The sequence below is a fragment of the Anopheles maculipalpis genome, chromosome 3RL, assembly GCF_943734695.1.
Source record: "Anopheles maculipalpis chromosome 3RL, idAnoMacuDA_375_x, whole genome shotgun sequence".
Lineage (NCBI taxonomy): Eukaryota > Metazoa > Arthropoda > Insecta > Diptera > Culicidae > Anopheles > Anopheles maculipalpis.
The window spans coordinates 17,984,459-18,001,382 of record NC_064872.1 but is presented as its reverse complement, the minus strand read 5'-3'; the positions used below and the strand labels follow the sequence as shown (position 1 = coordinate 18,001,382).

At 40.8% G+C, this 16,924-nt stretch overlaps 2 protein-coding genes across 2 annotated transcripts in view; both read left to right on the top strand.

Moving 5' to 3' along the window:
* LOC126564828 (protein pygopus) overlaps positions 1 to 16,924 on the top strand; it is a 341,232-nt gene that overhangs the window by 53,035 nt on the left and 271,273 nt on the right. The gene's annotated exons all lie outside the window — the stretch shown is intronic.
* On the top strand, positions 13,522 to 15,278 carry LOC126564499 (importin subunit alpha). Its single transcript, XM_050221560.1, has 3 exons — positions 13,522 to 13,613; positions 13,700 to 15,109; positions 15,184 to 15,278. Exons 1-3 carry the CDS (start codon positions 13,548 to 13,550, stop codon positions 15,274 to 15,276), a joined length of 1,569 nt encoding a protein of 522 aa, XP_050077517.1. The 5' UTR covers positions 13,522 to 13,547; the 3' UTR covers positions 15,277 to 15,278.

Genomic DNA, 16,924 nt, shown 5'->3' with positions numbered 1-16,924 from the left:
ATGAATTTATAAAATGAACGTATTAGCAGATCAAATGCTTGCCTTATATTTAAATTTAATATTTTCTTTTTATAATAAAATCTTTCATCGAATATTTTTTTGTATATTCAAAACCAAAAATGAAAAAATTCTATAAACGAATTCTAGTTGACATACAGATGCAGCTTAACATTGCCATAAAGATAGGTCGAAAGGCAAACAATTTTATGAAGCTTTTTTATGTTCTTGCCAGATGTTCCATTTTTCCAGATGGTAGAAAGGGAGGTGACATTAAAAAATAAGTGGACGGAGCATTCGTGGCCTTTTTTTTGTATAATACTTCATTTAATATGTTTTAAACTGTTTGTTAATGGCCGAACATTCACCAAGGTTTCCTCATGCTGAGGTGAAAAAACGGAGATTTATGACACCTTTTGTGTTGGACAATCCTGACTGAAATTGTTCACTCAAACTTGTTTTCCCTTTCGGTGTAGTTGTTATTATTAGATATGGTTTCGGTTGAAGGACTACATCGAGTTTACATTAGAGATTTCGTAAATTTTGCCGCAAGTATTTGATAGAAGTTTTGCTCATACAGTGGCTATTTTTTGGAAATTGTTTCTTGTGCATGATACAGCTCACAGTACACGGATTATAATTAGTCTAAAAATATCAAAATCTGCTCGACTGAACGAAACAGAATATAGTGATTCCATATGGGACGATCCGGTGATATAGGCGACAGCGGCGCCGGTCTTCAAACGGCAGGACCGTAGTTCAAATTCCATCCTGGGACTGTCCCTCCATAGTGAGAATTGACTATCCAACTACGTGGTATCCGGCTGTCTAATAAACCTTTCGATGTCCAGTGTGACCTTTGAAGGTTGTTAAGCCAAGAAGAAGAGTGATTCAATGTCCAATATTTTGTGAATCAATTGAAATCCTGAAACAAATGATAAATTTGTTATACATACAATCTACGGCGGCCTGGTGGAAGCGGTTACAGTGGGGTCTAGAACACCAGAAATCAAGGGTTCAAATCTCATCTGAATCCTTTATGGATTTCAGTCTAGTTCTTTAGGTCAATAAAATGAAGAAGAATATAAAAAGCTTAACTTACTTAAGTATAAGGTCTAACAGATGGGGATGACCCGGGCGGGAAGCGACAGTGGCACCGGTCGCCATAGGGCAGGACCCGGTGTTCAAATACCTTCCGGACCTATGCCCACGTTGTGAGGACTGATTTGACTATCCAACTACGTGGTATCAGTAAGTTTAGTAAGCCATTCGATGGCCGGCGTGATCTATAGAAGATCGTCAAGGCAAGAAGAAGAAGGGCCACGGTAGGGCAAAATTATTAATGTAAAATAAATTAACAATTTTTATACTTTGTTCTTATTTGTTTTTTTTTTGGTGTTTCAATATTTCTGATTTTGAGCAATTTTGATTCAAATATGAAACACATTCCTTATAACTAAAATAATTGATTTATTTCACATCAAAATGGTTCAAAATTGTATATGTAGGCGCAGGAACTTTAGCTATGTACCTTAGCGTTGTATTCGATTAAGGTAAATAGATAGATTATTACAAAAAGCGCTACGAAATCCCGCACGAAAAGCAACGGTATTGATCGTTCGATCGATTTCTCGGCGGCCGGATACGGAATCTTATTAGGGTCGTAATATTATTATGCATACATGCTGCAAAGCATGGCCGATTTTCCCAACGCGAGCGACGCTATCGCTAAGAAGGATGGACCAGCTCGCGCGAGAAGACAATTTTATGGCTGCAGGAAAATGGGCTGTTAAGTTGTGTGCTGCTCGCCTGCGTTCGTCGTGACTCGAAGACGCTCCGAAGTAATCTGACAGATGAATGATTTATGCTCGACAAAATACACACTGAACTGTGGTTAGTCGAAGCACATGGAAGCGTAGCAGTCGAAGGATACCTCGGTAGATACATTCCAAGGCCAGTAGCCGGATCTACGCCATCGACATCGATACTTGGTGGCTCGTTAGTGGCGACTTTGGCGACTAATTACTCGCGTAAATAATGTAATAGCTAAGCGCCCGTAATAGCTATTGATCAGGATGAATTGATCCTGGTTTATAGGGTGATGTAAACGCGTGGCTCGAGCACCATAATTTGGCAACATTCCTTCTTGCAGTTCGTTTTCCGTAGGCCGGGATCGTTCGTTGTGATTACGTTGGTACGGTTTTACGATGATTGCGTATCCTGGGATACGGCGAATCTGTGTTGGTACAGTGAAGAGCTTTAATTGGTGGGCACAAGATCAAGATAGGCATGGGCACGAAGCTAAAGCATCAATTTATTCCTATAGAACGGCAAGGTTGTATTGAAGAGTATTCAACTGTCAAAAATATTAAAAGTTCAACAACGTGTACATACCGCTAGTGTTTTATAAATTTTTGTTTATCGTTTACGTTACCGGAATTTGATATTATGTAAACTCATAAATACATTATCTTTAGCAGCTCTTTCCGTGGAGTAATTTTGCTAGTTAGTTATTCATAAGCACCACTCCCGAAACGGTCAAGTCGTTGTAGTCGCGAGGGTTTTCCTCCTCGATTTGTGCTCATTTTACTTTATACACGGCATCCGGCCAGGAATGCAGAACGGACGGTGTAAAATATTGCCCAACCAGATCCAGTTGCTACACTAAACGGAACTAACAAGGACTCCGTGCAGTCAGGCAGGCAGCCACATTGTTGGACGTTCCTTTTTCGCTTCCGGCATCGAGGTTGCGTCCGGTGGCGCATAGAGCAAGGTAAGATGCAGAGCAAACTCCACCTACAGAAGCTACTATAATCCGACCGAGGGGAGTTAACTTTCTGAAGCACTTCCGTACGTACGTAGTCCGGTCCCCCGTCCGGTCCCATCCGGAATGCTGGAATGCGGCGGATATTGTCGGCCGGTTACTGCACGCCAAAACTAGCACGTTGTCCAAACAGTACAGTGACGTTCTGCTTGGTTCTTGATCGAAACGGTACAGGAAACATTTGGCTGCACTGATTAAAGTCTTAAGGCGTAGGTGAAGTGGCTGTGATTAGTTGCTTAATTGTTCGTATCTTTCGGCAAACGGATTAGCTAATTTACAGGCGACACAATGAGGCGCAAGCAGGTTACGCCTGAAAGTATGCATTCAGAGATTTATTTGATCGAATTTAGAATTGTGTAAAATAGTTTAAAATATAAACAAAAAAGGGCAAGAAATAGCTGATGAATGTCAACAGTAACAAAATTGTCTTCTATTTCTCATTCTAGAACATTGCATTTGGATCATGACACAGCGCAAAATCTTTGTACGTCTTAAGCAATTCATTCTTTAATATTTACAACCTTCACCACAAATCGGTTCCGCTTCAGTAGCAAACAATAAGCAGCCTGATAACACTTAAAGTGTGGCAAATGGCATTCCGAACGGTTTGATCAGTTCACACGCAACTGTGTATGCTTGGTTAGTTCCAAGAGCAGAGGATTTCGTTACCGGTACATTACTTCAGCTCTTATCGTTGTACATTTGCTAGCTACTGCTTCTAAGAAGCATTTTCACTACAGTTCTTGCAATCGATTACAATCAATTTACGCCCAACCAGAGGTGATTTAGCGTGTGCATGTACGTGCGTATGTATACGCATAGCGGAACAGGTAATGGGTGATTAATTACGATCAATATCGGGCGAAACTTGCAGCCCACCAACAAAGGGTTGAGAAAGGAAATTGTACAGAGATCGCTAAATAGCAAGCCAATTAATAGATATCCCCGTCCTGATGGTTTAGCTGATAAATGGATGCATTAACGTTAAGATTACGTTCCATTGGATTGGTAACTACATGCATTGGGGTTGTTTGGTGGAAATGAAATAAAATTATGCATATGCTTTCTGTGTTATGTGGTTCATGAAAGCGCTCAGGTCAAGAAAAGTAATATATTCTGATCCATTTGAACTAATTTGATGCGTGATTGATCACGATGTAGTAGAAATCGGTAATATAATGACTATCTATCGATTTATGGAACTCCCCTATTGGTTCTTGTGAAATCATAATTTGTTAATTCTTTTTCTTGGCTTAACGAGCTGCAGGTTGGATAATTATACTCTCATCATTGTTATTATTGATTTCAAACAGGCTTGCAATTTTTTCTGCTAGGGAATGTTTCTTAAAAACCCCTCCCATTTGTTTTTCGAAATTTTATGATTAATCTTAATATTCGAACCTTATACTATCTTGGGTTTAGAGAAGAAAGGAAAAACAACTATAATAAACCATATTAAACCCCTCTTACTATCATAATCTGATAGCTGATAATACATAGAATTTTACGTACCAGAAATAGCGGTAATTGCAATGTATTACATTAAACAGACCTGGACAAAAGTAAACCATATAACTTTATTTATATAGTTGAGTTATATTATTGTATAGTTTGGTTAAATGATAATTCTGAAGCAGTTTTCTTTGTTTTCGGAAGATGCTCTTTCATTAATTGAAAGAGCATCTTCCGAATGGAAACAATCAAATGATAAACGGAAGCGTTGCATAACTAATTATTGAGCAGGAAAAACAAAGCGAATCACGCCTGAAAAATTAAATGAATACAAACAAGCGTAAATCCAACACCCTCCAGCTTGCTTTACACCCATTACCATTCCTGCCATAATATTATGCTGATTAATTAACAATATGCCTTATTGATCTGCCCGCAAGATGCCTATTTAGGAAAGTTATCACGGCACCGGAGGAAAGCTCACTTCAAAGGACTATTTGATCGATGAGTTATTACTACCGATCGATAGTGGATTGTAGCAGCATAAATTCATCAGCTCAACCGGCACGTACCGGCCCCGTACCCCAGTTCCATTCGAATCTCTGCAACCGAGATTAGATAGCAGCAGCAGCTCGCTTATTCGTCAATTTGGTCCCGCCAAGGCTATAAGATAAAGCACCACACCTGAGAGGAGTGTGCGACGTGATTGGAATTGAATTTTCACTCGGTGCAACATTCGTTTCGACCTTTTCCGACCTGCTCCAACGGATGTAACGCTGCCTGTGGCTTCGTGTGCTTGGTGAGTGCGTTTTTCTCCCCTATTATTGTTCATGACTACCCGCCCCACACCTGATCATCAGCACCCGTGTAGAGGATTTGTAGTTAAGCATATATGAAGACGAAAAACACATCATAAAATAAAACTAGAAAGCTGCTCTCCTGCTGTACGTGTACGTCTTAGGAAAAATAGGTTCTGTTTCTTGGGGCTGCATGCAACGAACATTCTTTATCAAAAACAAAAAAAAAACGCACTCACGTAACACTTTGTGCGCTGGAACAAATCCTTTCGATCAATCACCTATCGGGGATGTGTTCGATGTTGCCCGTGGAGCGCTTAATCACGAACAGCGAACTGTAAGAACGTGTTCGAAGCTCTCTCACTTATGCGAACTGCACCTTTACATGCATTTCATGTCGTTGTTTAACTAGGCAGACGGAACGGCTGCAGGAAAAATCGATCCTCATATCCGAGGGCATACCCTGACGTCTGCCAAGTTATGATGATGAACGTTACGAGACTTGTCCTTCGGTGAGGACTGTGGACACAGTTTTGTGCACAATTTTGTTATTTTTTGCAGCCCACCTGACACAAATGAGAATGAAGCTGAACGTACAATTTGTTAGCGATAAACGGATTTGTTGCAGAAGTGGGGCTGCATTTTCTCTTGAATGTTTAATCTTGAGTTCAATTTGTACCGAAAGAAAACTAGTTGATTGATTAGTTACTAAAACATTGATATAGAAGTTGATCGTCATCATTCTCCTAGTTGCTAACATTAGCAAAAGCAGCGTGGTTCGATTTATTATTTATTCGAGTATTTATTTTTCTTATTGAATGAGGTTTTTATTCTTCCAGTTTTTTCCTTTTGATTGTATGTAGGAACAGGTTTTATAATATTTTTAAAAAATATTTTTGAGCCGCTATCAAATATTACCTTAAGAAGTAGTAGTTTTTTTTCTTCAGGAAAACAAGCGTTTTTATAATTTTTTAGAACTGTATTTTAAATTTGAGTGTTTTTGAAAAAAGCAACTTAGCTTTAGTTATCGTTTATATTAAATTAAACTCAATGAACGTTTAGTTGTTAATTATACATGACTTAACAGGTCCTTAAATGTAGATGACAAACAATTTTTTTGTTCAAACAAAAGACGGATTTATTATGAATTATCTGGATGGTTAAAAAAGGTTATGGATCTTGTTAAAAAAACTAAAAATGAATTCCTCAATTCAAAATGTCTGGGATTTGTGTCCAAAAATTTTGGGATACTTCACGATGATGAATTATCGCAAGTGAGTGTCACGAGGATTTTTTTTACAATCTTATGAGGTTTATTGACACTTTTCCATGTATTTTTAGCTTCATCCCACACTATTTTCCCAGATAGTGTTGATTTTAAAATATTATTTTAAATAACTAATAACTGTATTTTCAGAAAGATTTTCTTCTTCTACATGACCTGCCCAAATTTGTGCACGTTATGCAGACATGTCAGATCTCCAATTCGTTTCGAGGAAACTAGGAATAGGGTTGAAGTGGCTTCTCCATCCACGGCAGCAACCGATCGACACCAGGTTCCTCATTGCGTGACCCAACCACCGTATCGTAGCGGATTTGACTACCGTCAGGATATCTGAACCGCCAAACAGGTCAGCTAGATCGTGGTCCATTCTCCTTCGCCATACGCTCTGTTCGTACACACCAAGAAAGATAGTCCGAGTGCTAAGGCACTCGAGCTTCGAAAATGGCGAGAGCATTGGCGTCCTCCGTCAGCATAGTCCAAGACACGTAGATCAGTGTGCGATCAATCGTGCAATAACAGGTTGGCTGATAAGTCCCCGGTCTAACAAAGAAAAACAGATTTTTTTGTCAAAATTCGTTTTTATTATTCAACATAGTTCCCTTCAAGAGCGATACAACGATTATAACGACCTTCCAATTTTTTGATACCATTTTGGTAGTACTCCTTCGGTTTTGCCTCAAAATAGGCCTCAGTTTCGGCGACCACCTCTTCATTGCAGCCAAATTTTTGAACCGAAACAAAAATATATGAGCACAGCTTATCTTATACAGTGTGGTATGAATCATTTATACACATTGTAAGTTTCTGTTCCAGCATTCCTTGCTGATGTAATTATATTAAATTCACTGTAAATTCTCGATCCGTCCATACTTCACCACATAACATTGTCCATCGCCAAAGATGCACTTTCAAATGCTGTTATAATTCTTCAGATACAAAATCTCAAAGAACGGTAGCGGAAAATCCTTTGCCAAATGCTTTTCTCAACACATTTTCAAACTCTAATTGTGCTTTGTGTTAAACAGTGACCCTTAACCAACCGACAGCAGGCACTTGTTGTAGCCACTACGACTGCTACTACGACTGCTACTACTACTGCTGTACGGTAAATTCCATTTCATCTTGCCCACTCCTAACAGTGTGTAAATCAATTTATGTGCAAGCATGCAAAGAATCGTTTCAAAAATGTTACAACCTGTGCGCACTTACAGCATTCAGACCGATCGGCAGCACCTTTTTACCTTCACTGCAGCCGCCACATGGCTGGGGTGGAGCCGTTTGCACCGGAGTAATTAGATCAGATGTGCTCTGTCTGCCGGATTCGTCGTTCGTCCGGGCACATCAAAAGAACCATCGAAACGAAGGTATTTTTACGCTTCTCGAACAAAAAGCTCTGACTAGTGTGGTAAGCATCATGCAGCAGAGCAGGTTGGGGAGACGAAAAATAAAAATAAAACGTAAAGATTTCTCCTTACGGTAAGCTTCACAAATGTAAGGTTATTTGTAAGGAGGTACCAATGCGTACACCGGACAGAGACTGTTTCCGATGCTTTCGATAAGGGTTTTTTTTAAAGGTTTTAATAAAAGCAATACAGAAAAAGAAATCAAGTAAATGTGAAAACACCTCAACTCTAAAGAATACATAGATCGGAAAGATGGCCGAAGTGGAAAAGCATACCAATGATGAACATCCACCGCCAGGTATCTTTGCGTAAGCACCACAACACAACACAAAATGTGCGCAATAAATCGTGATTGCACACACATGGTTCGAAGTAAATCAAACGGAATGGGACCGAAATACGGTATTCGGAGCGTGTGTGTGTATGGGTGTCAAAGCGAGGGCTGCATGTGTTACATGAGGCTGTCCATGCATGTTTTATGTTTATGATGAACCGGGCGCGTTCCGATAGTAATTCTTCTCATACGCGAGTGTCTGTACTTTTGTGCTCCTTGCTCTGGGTAGACCGATGCTGAAGAATACGAACACAGTGTAGCACGTGTTGGTCGGAAGTTGAACTGGAATATTATCGTTCAAAGGATAAAATAAACTAAATAAATTTAATATTGATTTTTACATGAATTTTTTTTTTGCAAAATATTCAAACAAACTTATTGAAATTTTAATTGTCTTTTCTAACATTTTAAAAATTATTTTAATATGAAAAAGAAACGTTGTTAAAGACGAGAATGAGGTAAATGCAAGCCTAATTTTATTAGATATTTCACAATAATACTCTATCTTCAGTTATTTGTATATACCCCTTAAATTTGTTTTCCCTTAATAATCCTCTGTCCGAGACCTTGGTGTTTATGTTGACTCAAAGTTTTCCTTCAATTTCTACATAAACGAGATTTGTGGGAAAGGGATGAAAATCTGAGTTTACCGATCCGCTGTCCGTTCTTCTTTGGAACACCATTATGCCCTTTGGAGTCCTTTCTGGTCGAAAGGATTCAACGGTGTTTCACACGTATTGTTTTTTCCTCGTTTGTTTGACCTGTCCGGTGTCAAATTCTGGGCTTCAATTCTCTGGAGTGTAGACATGTTAACGCTCAAGCACTATTTGTTCCGGGTCTTTTTCTCGTGTATTCCAACGAACTCTCCAGTTTAAATTAATTTTTCTTAACCTTCATCCCACCCCATTCCTTATGTTTTTCTCTTTTTTCTTTCACATCCCTCCTATTTTATCTCTGTTTTCCTGGTTCCCTCCGCCATTTTTTTAATGTTAATTTTCACGCTTCTACTCGATTAAGATAACTTAGCTGTATAAGTCACATTTTTACGGGTTTAATGCAAAACATTAGATGAACTCTTACATAATCACTGTTTTCTTGTACCAGAAATTAACGACAAAATGCCACAGTTCCACTGCAAATTTCCCCTAAGTGAATGTAAAATTCCGTTATATGATTGCAAAGTTCCACAACTGGTTTACTCATATTCTATTTAAAATCTTATTTCCCCAAAACAATTCTACAATTTCATTATATGGATCGGTACCCTTCGTGACTCAAGGACAACCTGGTCGTACTGTTTAAAACTAGTTTCCAAAAAATACACCGTCTTCTATAGTTAGACGATATTTTCGCTTCTTAGCAGAACTTTGTGGTAGAAGATATATTTTAAATAATGAGTTCAAACAAAAAAATAAAAACGAATACACCATTAATAACTTATGATACTAAAACCAAACATGCTATTCTTTATGCTATTAGCTCGCGCTACACTGTACCACACACGAAGCGAGCCAAATGATTCGATCACAGCAAGATCGTACTTCACAACCAGCATAAAGCCTCCAAAAGTAAAGCCTTATGCTAATGATGAAAGGCGTCGCTGCTTCTTTTTTTCCTCTCGTTTGTTCAGATAAAACGTATCGCTCTTTTTTTTCTCCACTACTACCCCAGATGAATAACGTTCGCAAAACGAACGCTTTTCAGTACATTTCTGAGCATTGGAAATAGCGCGCCCACTGGGTTGTTGTTTACAAAATGAAAAGTACATACAGATTTATATCGAAAAAAAAACCTAATGAGTCTAAAAAAGTGGAAGCTTTTTCTGAGAAGAAATAATAAAAAAAACTTATTTTAATAAGGAGTATAGTACACAGACAAAAAAGCAGCAAAACACAAATAATCTAAATATAGCTTCTGGCCAGATCGTCCAAGCATCCAAGAACGCTGTGGTCTAATATCTTCCAGCTATTTCGCTTTGAATTGAAAAGACGCCGGTATGAATATGATAAATTGCACTCACAGTTGTTACCATCCAGTCAGTCAGTATGTATGCATTGAAATGTTGCACGAGACCTTGAAGACTGTGCACTGCACCAACATACGTCATCTGCAGGCATCTTCATCATCAGACATGATTGGTAGAATGCAAGGATCCTGGGACATGCAGTATTTGGAATGGAAAGTATGAGCTGAAGCAATGCAAAAATGCAACGATTGCCATTGCCATGTGCTTGATAAATAAGTTATCATTTGTATGCTGGTATGATTTTTATTGCATTATTGGTCTGATGGTACGAATGAAACGGTTGCAAATAATGAACGCAAGTGAACGATGTGCGCCAGTTGACGAGATCATACGTTCAACTCGCCTTACTTCCTCGCTAAAGACAGCCAGCCACACGTCCTCAAAGAGTCACAAGGTGGTGCGTACGAGTGTGTCGATATTTGCCTTACGTTCAATCGGTGTAGGATTATCCAACAATTGGATCCGTGTCGGGCCATTGGCAGGGTTATAAAAATAGACGCGTAAGGTAAATAAACAGCTGTATCGAATGTTTAATAAACGGCGATAGAATTGCATTTGCAGTGAACGTCGTCCACAGAGTAGTGTTTTTCCCCCCGGGGTGGAAGGGTGAAGTTTAGTTAATTTTTGTTTGATAAGAAACGAGTGACATCGGGGAACTATGGAGATACTATTTTCATTTCAATGGTTAATTTCATGCTTATTTTGCACATTTTTGTTGAACTATTTGCGATGAGCTTATGTACGGATTTATGCTCCCCGACACAATAACAATTAGCGGTACGATAAACGTAGCGAAAAAAGAATGAAAGGAGGGGGGGGGGACGGAGGGGTAAAAACTGTGGAACTGAAAGCCCATACCATCCGTTTGTTTCGCTTTCCCCGGTGTGAATGGTTTGGTTTTATTGCATTAAATTGCAAGTTTTTGTGTAAATTTGTTTTACAAAAGCTCGTTTGCGTGGATGTGCCATTTCGTGAAAGCAACAGCGATAGAAGCACTTAAGAGATGGTGAATTGAGAAAGAAGTACCAAAACTTGCACTGAACTGAGTGCGGTGCTGGTAAGGATGGTGGAAGTTTACTTGAAGGAAAGTTTTGCGTATAATTTATCGCCGAGTAAACATCTTGTGGTGATGGAAAATGTGTTTTCTTAATTTTACTCTTACTACGAGCATGCAAAAGTGTGCAATAAATTACTTCCAAATTGTTGGATGGTATAGATTGGATTTGTTTAAGATTTTCAACTCTTTAATTTTAAAATTTTAAAATAATTTCCAATGAAACTGTAACGTAGAAAATAACACACCAGTAACGCTTCATAACGCCTAATACGCTACAACAATTACAATATTAAATTAGCATCTAATCAAATACACCTTACTGTACCCATGTTTGCTGCACGTTTGGATTAGGCAAAGAGTCTTTTTTGGACCAACAAAAATATATGAATCAAATACGAACAATCCCGCTATTACACTCGGCTATTTGAACTAGTGGGATGCATCGGTGTGAATAATGAATGTGATTAAACATTTCACGCCAAACAACAACCCACGCGCAAATCTATTGCAAATGCTGGGTAGCTTGTTTTTCGTCGTTGTGCAGATAATGTATTTACAAAATATCAAACATTTGCTGGGCGTGGGACGCTTACTATGGGTGGGTTTTGAATAAAATCGATAATCTGTTTCCATTTGTTCTAGATAACTTTCTCCGAGTAACTTTGACAAGTATTACAGCCTTTTAATGGAATGATATACGGTTTTATTTTATTGATGTAAGTTAGTTAGAATTTCAAAAAAGAATCCTTATTGTTGCCTTACATTTCAAGGACAATAAGTTGCAACATGCACCCATTGAAAGCTTGATTGTAAATACACTCAAAAAATTCAACAAAAAATCTGAACGAATATTAAAATTTCCTATCCCCTCTCCATAGCAGGCCATTGCTCGTTCGGCATGATGTTGATAGTAATGCAAAGTAAACAGTGTCAAACTTTCGACCATACGGCAGCCGAGCCCACCAGCAAGCTCATAAACGGATGTGTGGCCGTAATCTGAATCTGTAGCCTTCCACCGGTGCCCCAAACGAGCGTAAAGAGAATTTTTCTTTGCACATTTACTTTTATTTGATGCTTTCCTACTGCATTATGTATCCATTCCATGTTGCGCCCAATACTGCCAGCCCAGTCCGGTGTCCTCAGTCCGCGGGGCTCGTTGACTTGTGTGTACCGTTTCCAAAGGATAGTAACGTTAGACAAGGTCGGTTGGAGAGGATTTGAAATGTGCCTGGCCTGTTTTTGAAGGGCAGAAGCAAATGTTTGCTTTACGTTCCACGTACAAGCTGTGTAATGAGAAAGGATGGAATTTTTGTGTTTGTATGTTATCTTATTAGTCTCGAAACGGCGGCACACATACAGAGTACTTTATCGAAAAACAATGGTTTGAGCAGACTGGTTATTGGCGGTTCTTGATGAATCCAATTAAAATCTACTAAACTCAACAACCATGAATTCCATCGGACAAACAATTGAATTTTGGAATGTTTTGGAGTTGGCACTGGTCCACTGGGAAAAGGAAAGTAATTAATTGTTGTATGAGTGGAAAGTGGAAATGAAAAATGTGCTATATTTAGCTTAAACTAAATTTCAATTCAAATAGAAATAAAAAAAAAACAGAAGAAATCGAGCGAATTCATGATTTGAACAGATAAAAGAGAACAGATGCAATCGCTTTCGAGTCAAAAGTATCGTTGGTGATTATGCTTATAGCGCTATACACAGTAGGATCGGGCATCAAATCCTGTCCAGATCGTTCCCCCGTAGAGAGGGTTGATAGTCCAACTACAACTACAAGAAGTAGACGATGGAATTTGCTTGAAACAAGGCAGTAAATTAGCACCAACATACCACAAAATTAAAAACGAAGCAGGTTGAGAAGGGTTGTAAAATAATATTGCCCCATTGAACCCCATACTGTACCAATAAAATCACATTCAAAATCACAGAAATAATTGTTAATTTCATGCAGTGAAATATTTCACCCCACTTCTTCACACCGTGTAGCCGCTTCCTAACCCGACGTTAGCTGTCAAACGTGCAGACTGGGCCGATGATCGCCTTTCAAGTTTAAAGTTGCAACGGCCTCAGATGTCAACGATCTCCCGCTCTATTTGGCTGCATTCTCCGGTCGCCATCGAGACAAGTGCTGCGGACGCATTCGGGTGGTAAAAAAATTCCTGTCTATTTGTCCCCGTTTTTTAAGTACGATCACTCTGTGTGCGTGAATTTTGTCGTAAGATTATTGGTTGTTTAGTCAAATTGTGTGATCATCCATCATAAGACCCTGCTAGAAGCGAACGTGGTTTGTTATAGAAGAGTGTTGAGGTTATCGGGTCTTGTACAGCTGCTCGTACGGAAGCGCGCAATACAAAATGGATACGGAAAACGTCCCCAACAATCGCCTGGCGGCTTACAAACATGGCTCCAAATCGAACACGGTAAGGGTAGGGGGGGGGGGGGGACGAAGGGTGACACTTTTTACCATGCTTCATTGTCTGTCTGTATGCTCGTTTGGTAACTTCAGGAACTTCGGCAGCGGCGCCACGAGGTAACGGTGGAGCTGCGCAAGAACAAGAAGGAAGATCAGCTGCTAAAACGACGCAACATTACGGAAGATGATGGGCCAACGTCGCCGCTACAGGAAAACAACGCTCAAAGCCCGGTGACGCTCAAGTTCGACGAGATCATGCAGTACATCCGCAGTGGGCAACCGGAGAAAGAACTTGCCGCGGTACAGGCAGCCCGCAAGATGTTGAGCCGGGAGAAGAATCCACCGATTGATAAAATCATTGGTCTGGGCATGGTGCCGGTTTGCGTGAAGTATCTTTCCGCATCCGACCGGCCAGCGCTTCAGTTTGAGGCGGCCTGGGCACTAACAAACATCGCGTCCGGTACGTCCGAGCAGACGAAGGTCGTAATCGAAGCGAACGCCATTCCACGCTTTATAGAGCTGCTCCGATCACCTTCGGTAACGGTAGCGGAACAGGCCGTGTGGGCACTCGGTAACATTGCCGGCGATGGATCGAAGGCACGTGACATTGTGCTGGAACACAACAGTGTGGACGCGATCATTGCGCTGGTGAGCAGTGGTAATACGCAGATCTCCTTCCTTCGCAACATCGTGTGGCTGATGTCGAACTTGTGCCGCAACAAGAATCCGGCCCCACCGTTTAGCCGAATCGAGCCAATGATTCCGGTACTGTCTGCGTTGCTCGATCATGAAGATGCACAGGTACTGTCCGATGCATGCTGGGCACTGTCCTACGTCACCGATGATGATGTAGTGAAGCTAGATTCGGTCGTTGCGTCCGGTGCCGTGCCGAAGCTGGTCCGATTGCTTGGGTCAAACAATCCGGCCATCATTACACCGGCACTGCGAAGCGTCGGTAACATTGTGACGGGAAATGACACACAGACCGACGCTGTGATAGCGGCGAACGCACTTCCGCTGCTCACGAATCTGTTGCGCCACACTAAAAACACGATCGTAAAGGAGGCGGCCTGGACGGTGAGCAACATAACGGCCGGTAATCAGAGCCAGATTCAGCACGTACTGGATTCGGGCATTTTTAACGTGCTGATCAATGTGCTGGCGAACGGTGATTTTAAATCACAGAAAGAGGCTGCCTGGGCGGTCACCAACACAACTACGGGCGGCTCAACCGAGCAGATCATTCAGCTGGTTGAGAAGTACTCGATTATGAAGCCGTACTGTGATCTGCTGGAGGCGAAGGATACGCGCACCGTGCGGGTGGTGCTGAGCGGGGTGGCCAACATTTTCCACATCGCGGCCCAGATCGGTGGCATCGAGAATCTGTGCACACTGTTCGAGGAGATTGGTGCGCTGGACAAGCTGGAAACGTTGCAGAATCATGAGAACGAAGACATCTACCAGAAGGCGCTGCAGCTGATCGAGACGTACTTCTGCGATGCGGTAAGATTGAGAGCGATTTCATTTTTTCGAGGTAAATTCTTAAACTCTTTTTCTCTCTTTTTCGCCCTCTGCAGGAAGACGTCAATCCGGAGTGTGCCCCGAAGGAAGTCAATGGAGCGCTGGAGTTCAATCCAACCACACCACAGGACGGTGGATTCTCCTTCTAATTGGGTGTTCAGGTGTCCTCTTCTCATCCCCATCTGATTACAGGTGGACATAGTAATGTAAAGCAGAAAGTTAATACGTAGATAGGGGCGCATTCCACGGCTTATTGGGGGGAATTTTCGTTCAAAAACAATTTTATATTTATATGAAAGGAAAATATTATCAACATTTCAATGGACTTACTTTAAAACTCGATCAGTGATCAATCGTATGGAGTGGTTTAACCTACCTAACCCTACAACATCGTGTTTTTTTTGCCGCTGCTCCTTTGGCCACTGTGAATGGTCTGCTTATGTTTTTCATTGCTTTTGCTTGTACTGTGGTAGTTTTTTTTATAAATGTTTAGTTCTTAATAAGCACATTTTTACGCGGAACTGCTGTTTTCGTACGATTTTAAATAAAATCACAAAAAAATCTAGCAAATAGTAAAGCGAGTTATGTTGTTTTCCGAAAGAAATCACAATTAGTTTGATATAAGACCGTTTAGTCATTTTTTGTGATATCTTTTCGGTCGCTTAACTTCCACTGACCTTTTCCTACCTTCGCTACCTTTTTCTATTTCCGCACACGCTGCCATTCCATCAGCTGTCTTATCACATCGCCGTGAATAAGTGTATTTCATTGTTCTATGCCGTTGCTCCACTTTCGTTCACCATCCCCTAACCCCCTTAATCAATTGTTGGTAGTAGAGCTTCTGTTGGATATGACTGCCCTTTACGAAAGAGATTCAAAGGCTTCTTTTTCTTGGCCCTCTTGACGTCCTCTCAGGTCAATGCCGGCCATCGAAATGGCTTTCTAGACTGCCGATACCACGTAGTTGGTTAGTCAGTCCTCATCAAGTGGGGACGGTCCGGATGGGATTTGATCCCCGGTCCTGCCGTTTTTAGACCGGCGCCGCCCCGATGATTCAAAGGCTATTAAACCCTTAATAATTAAACAACTGGCCTTCGGGTAGCCCATGTTGAGACGTTGCCGAGATACGGATGATTCTCCAACGCACCAATAAGCCAATCAAATACGATCGCCATCGATGTTCACCATTCGATACATTCTGACATTCAACAGGTTCGGTTGTCTTCGATGACTCAATCAACAATTGGTTAGTATTGCCGTGGGAAATTTTGAATGTTCGGACGCGCAAATTTAGAACTGCCTATCAGAAACGGATTTTGCTATATGGGGACAAATCGACCACGTAGATCCCCCAGCTCAAAAGAGACGCTGAGCTGAAGCCCAAGATGATTTGGTTGTTGTTAATACTGGTGGATCTGATAGGGGACTGACTCCTACCTCGTTTAAGGAGGTACTCCACCACTCCCCTTTTTATGAAGGATCCCTAGGAACCCTAGGAATCCATAGGCTTCTAATTATAGTGGGAAGTGTGATTGTCTTCCTAGGCATGTAAAAAATCCTATTTTCGTTGCAAACCCACCACCCCACGGTCATCTCTATTCATGTGAATCCAACGGCAATTCAGCTTAGGATCTCAGGAGTGCCCAAATCCATCTCTGCTTAAAACGACCGAACCGGACCGGAAACGGTTTTACTAATCTACTACCATTATCATTTATGTGCTCATGCAGACTGTGATTTCCAATGTTTTGTGAGGTTTATTCACTCTCTTCCATTTTTGCTATTAAATCATCCCCC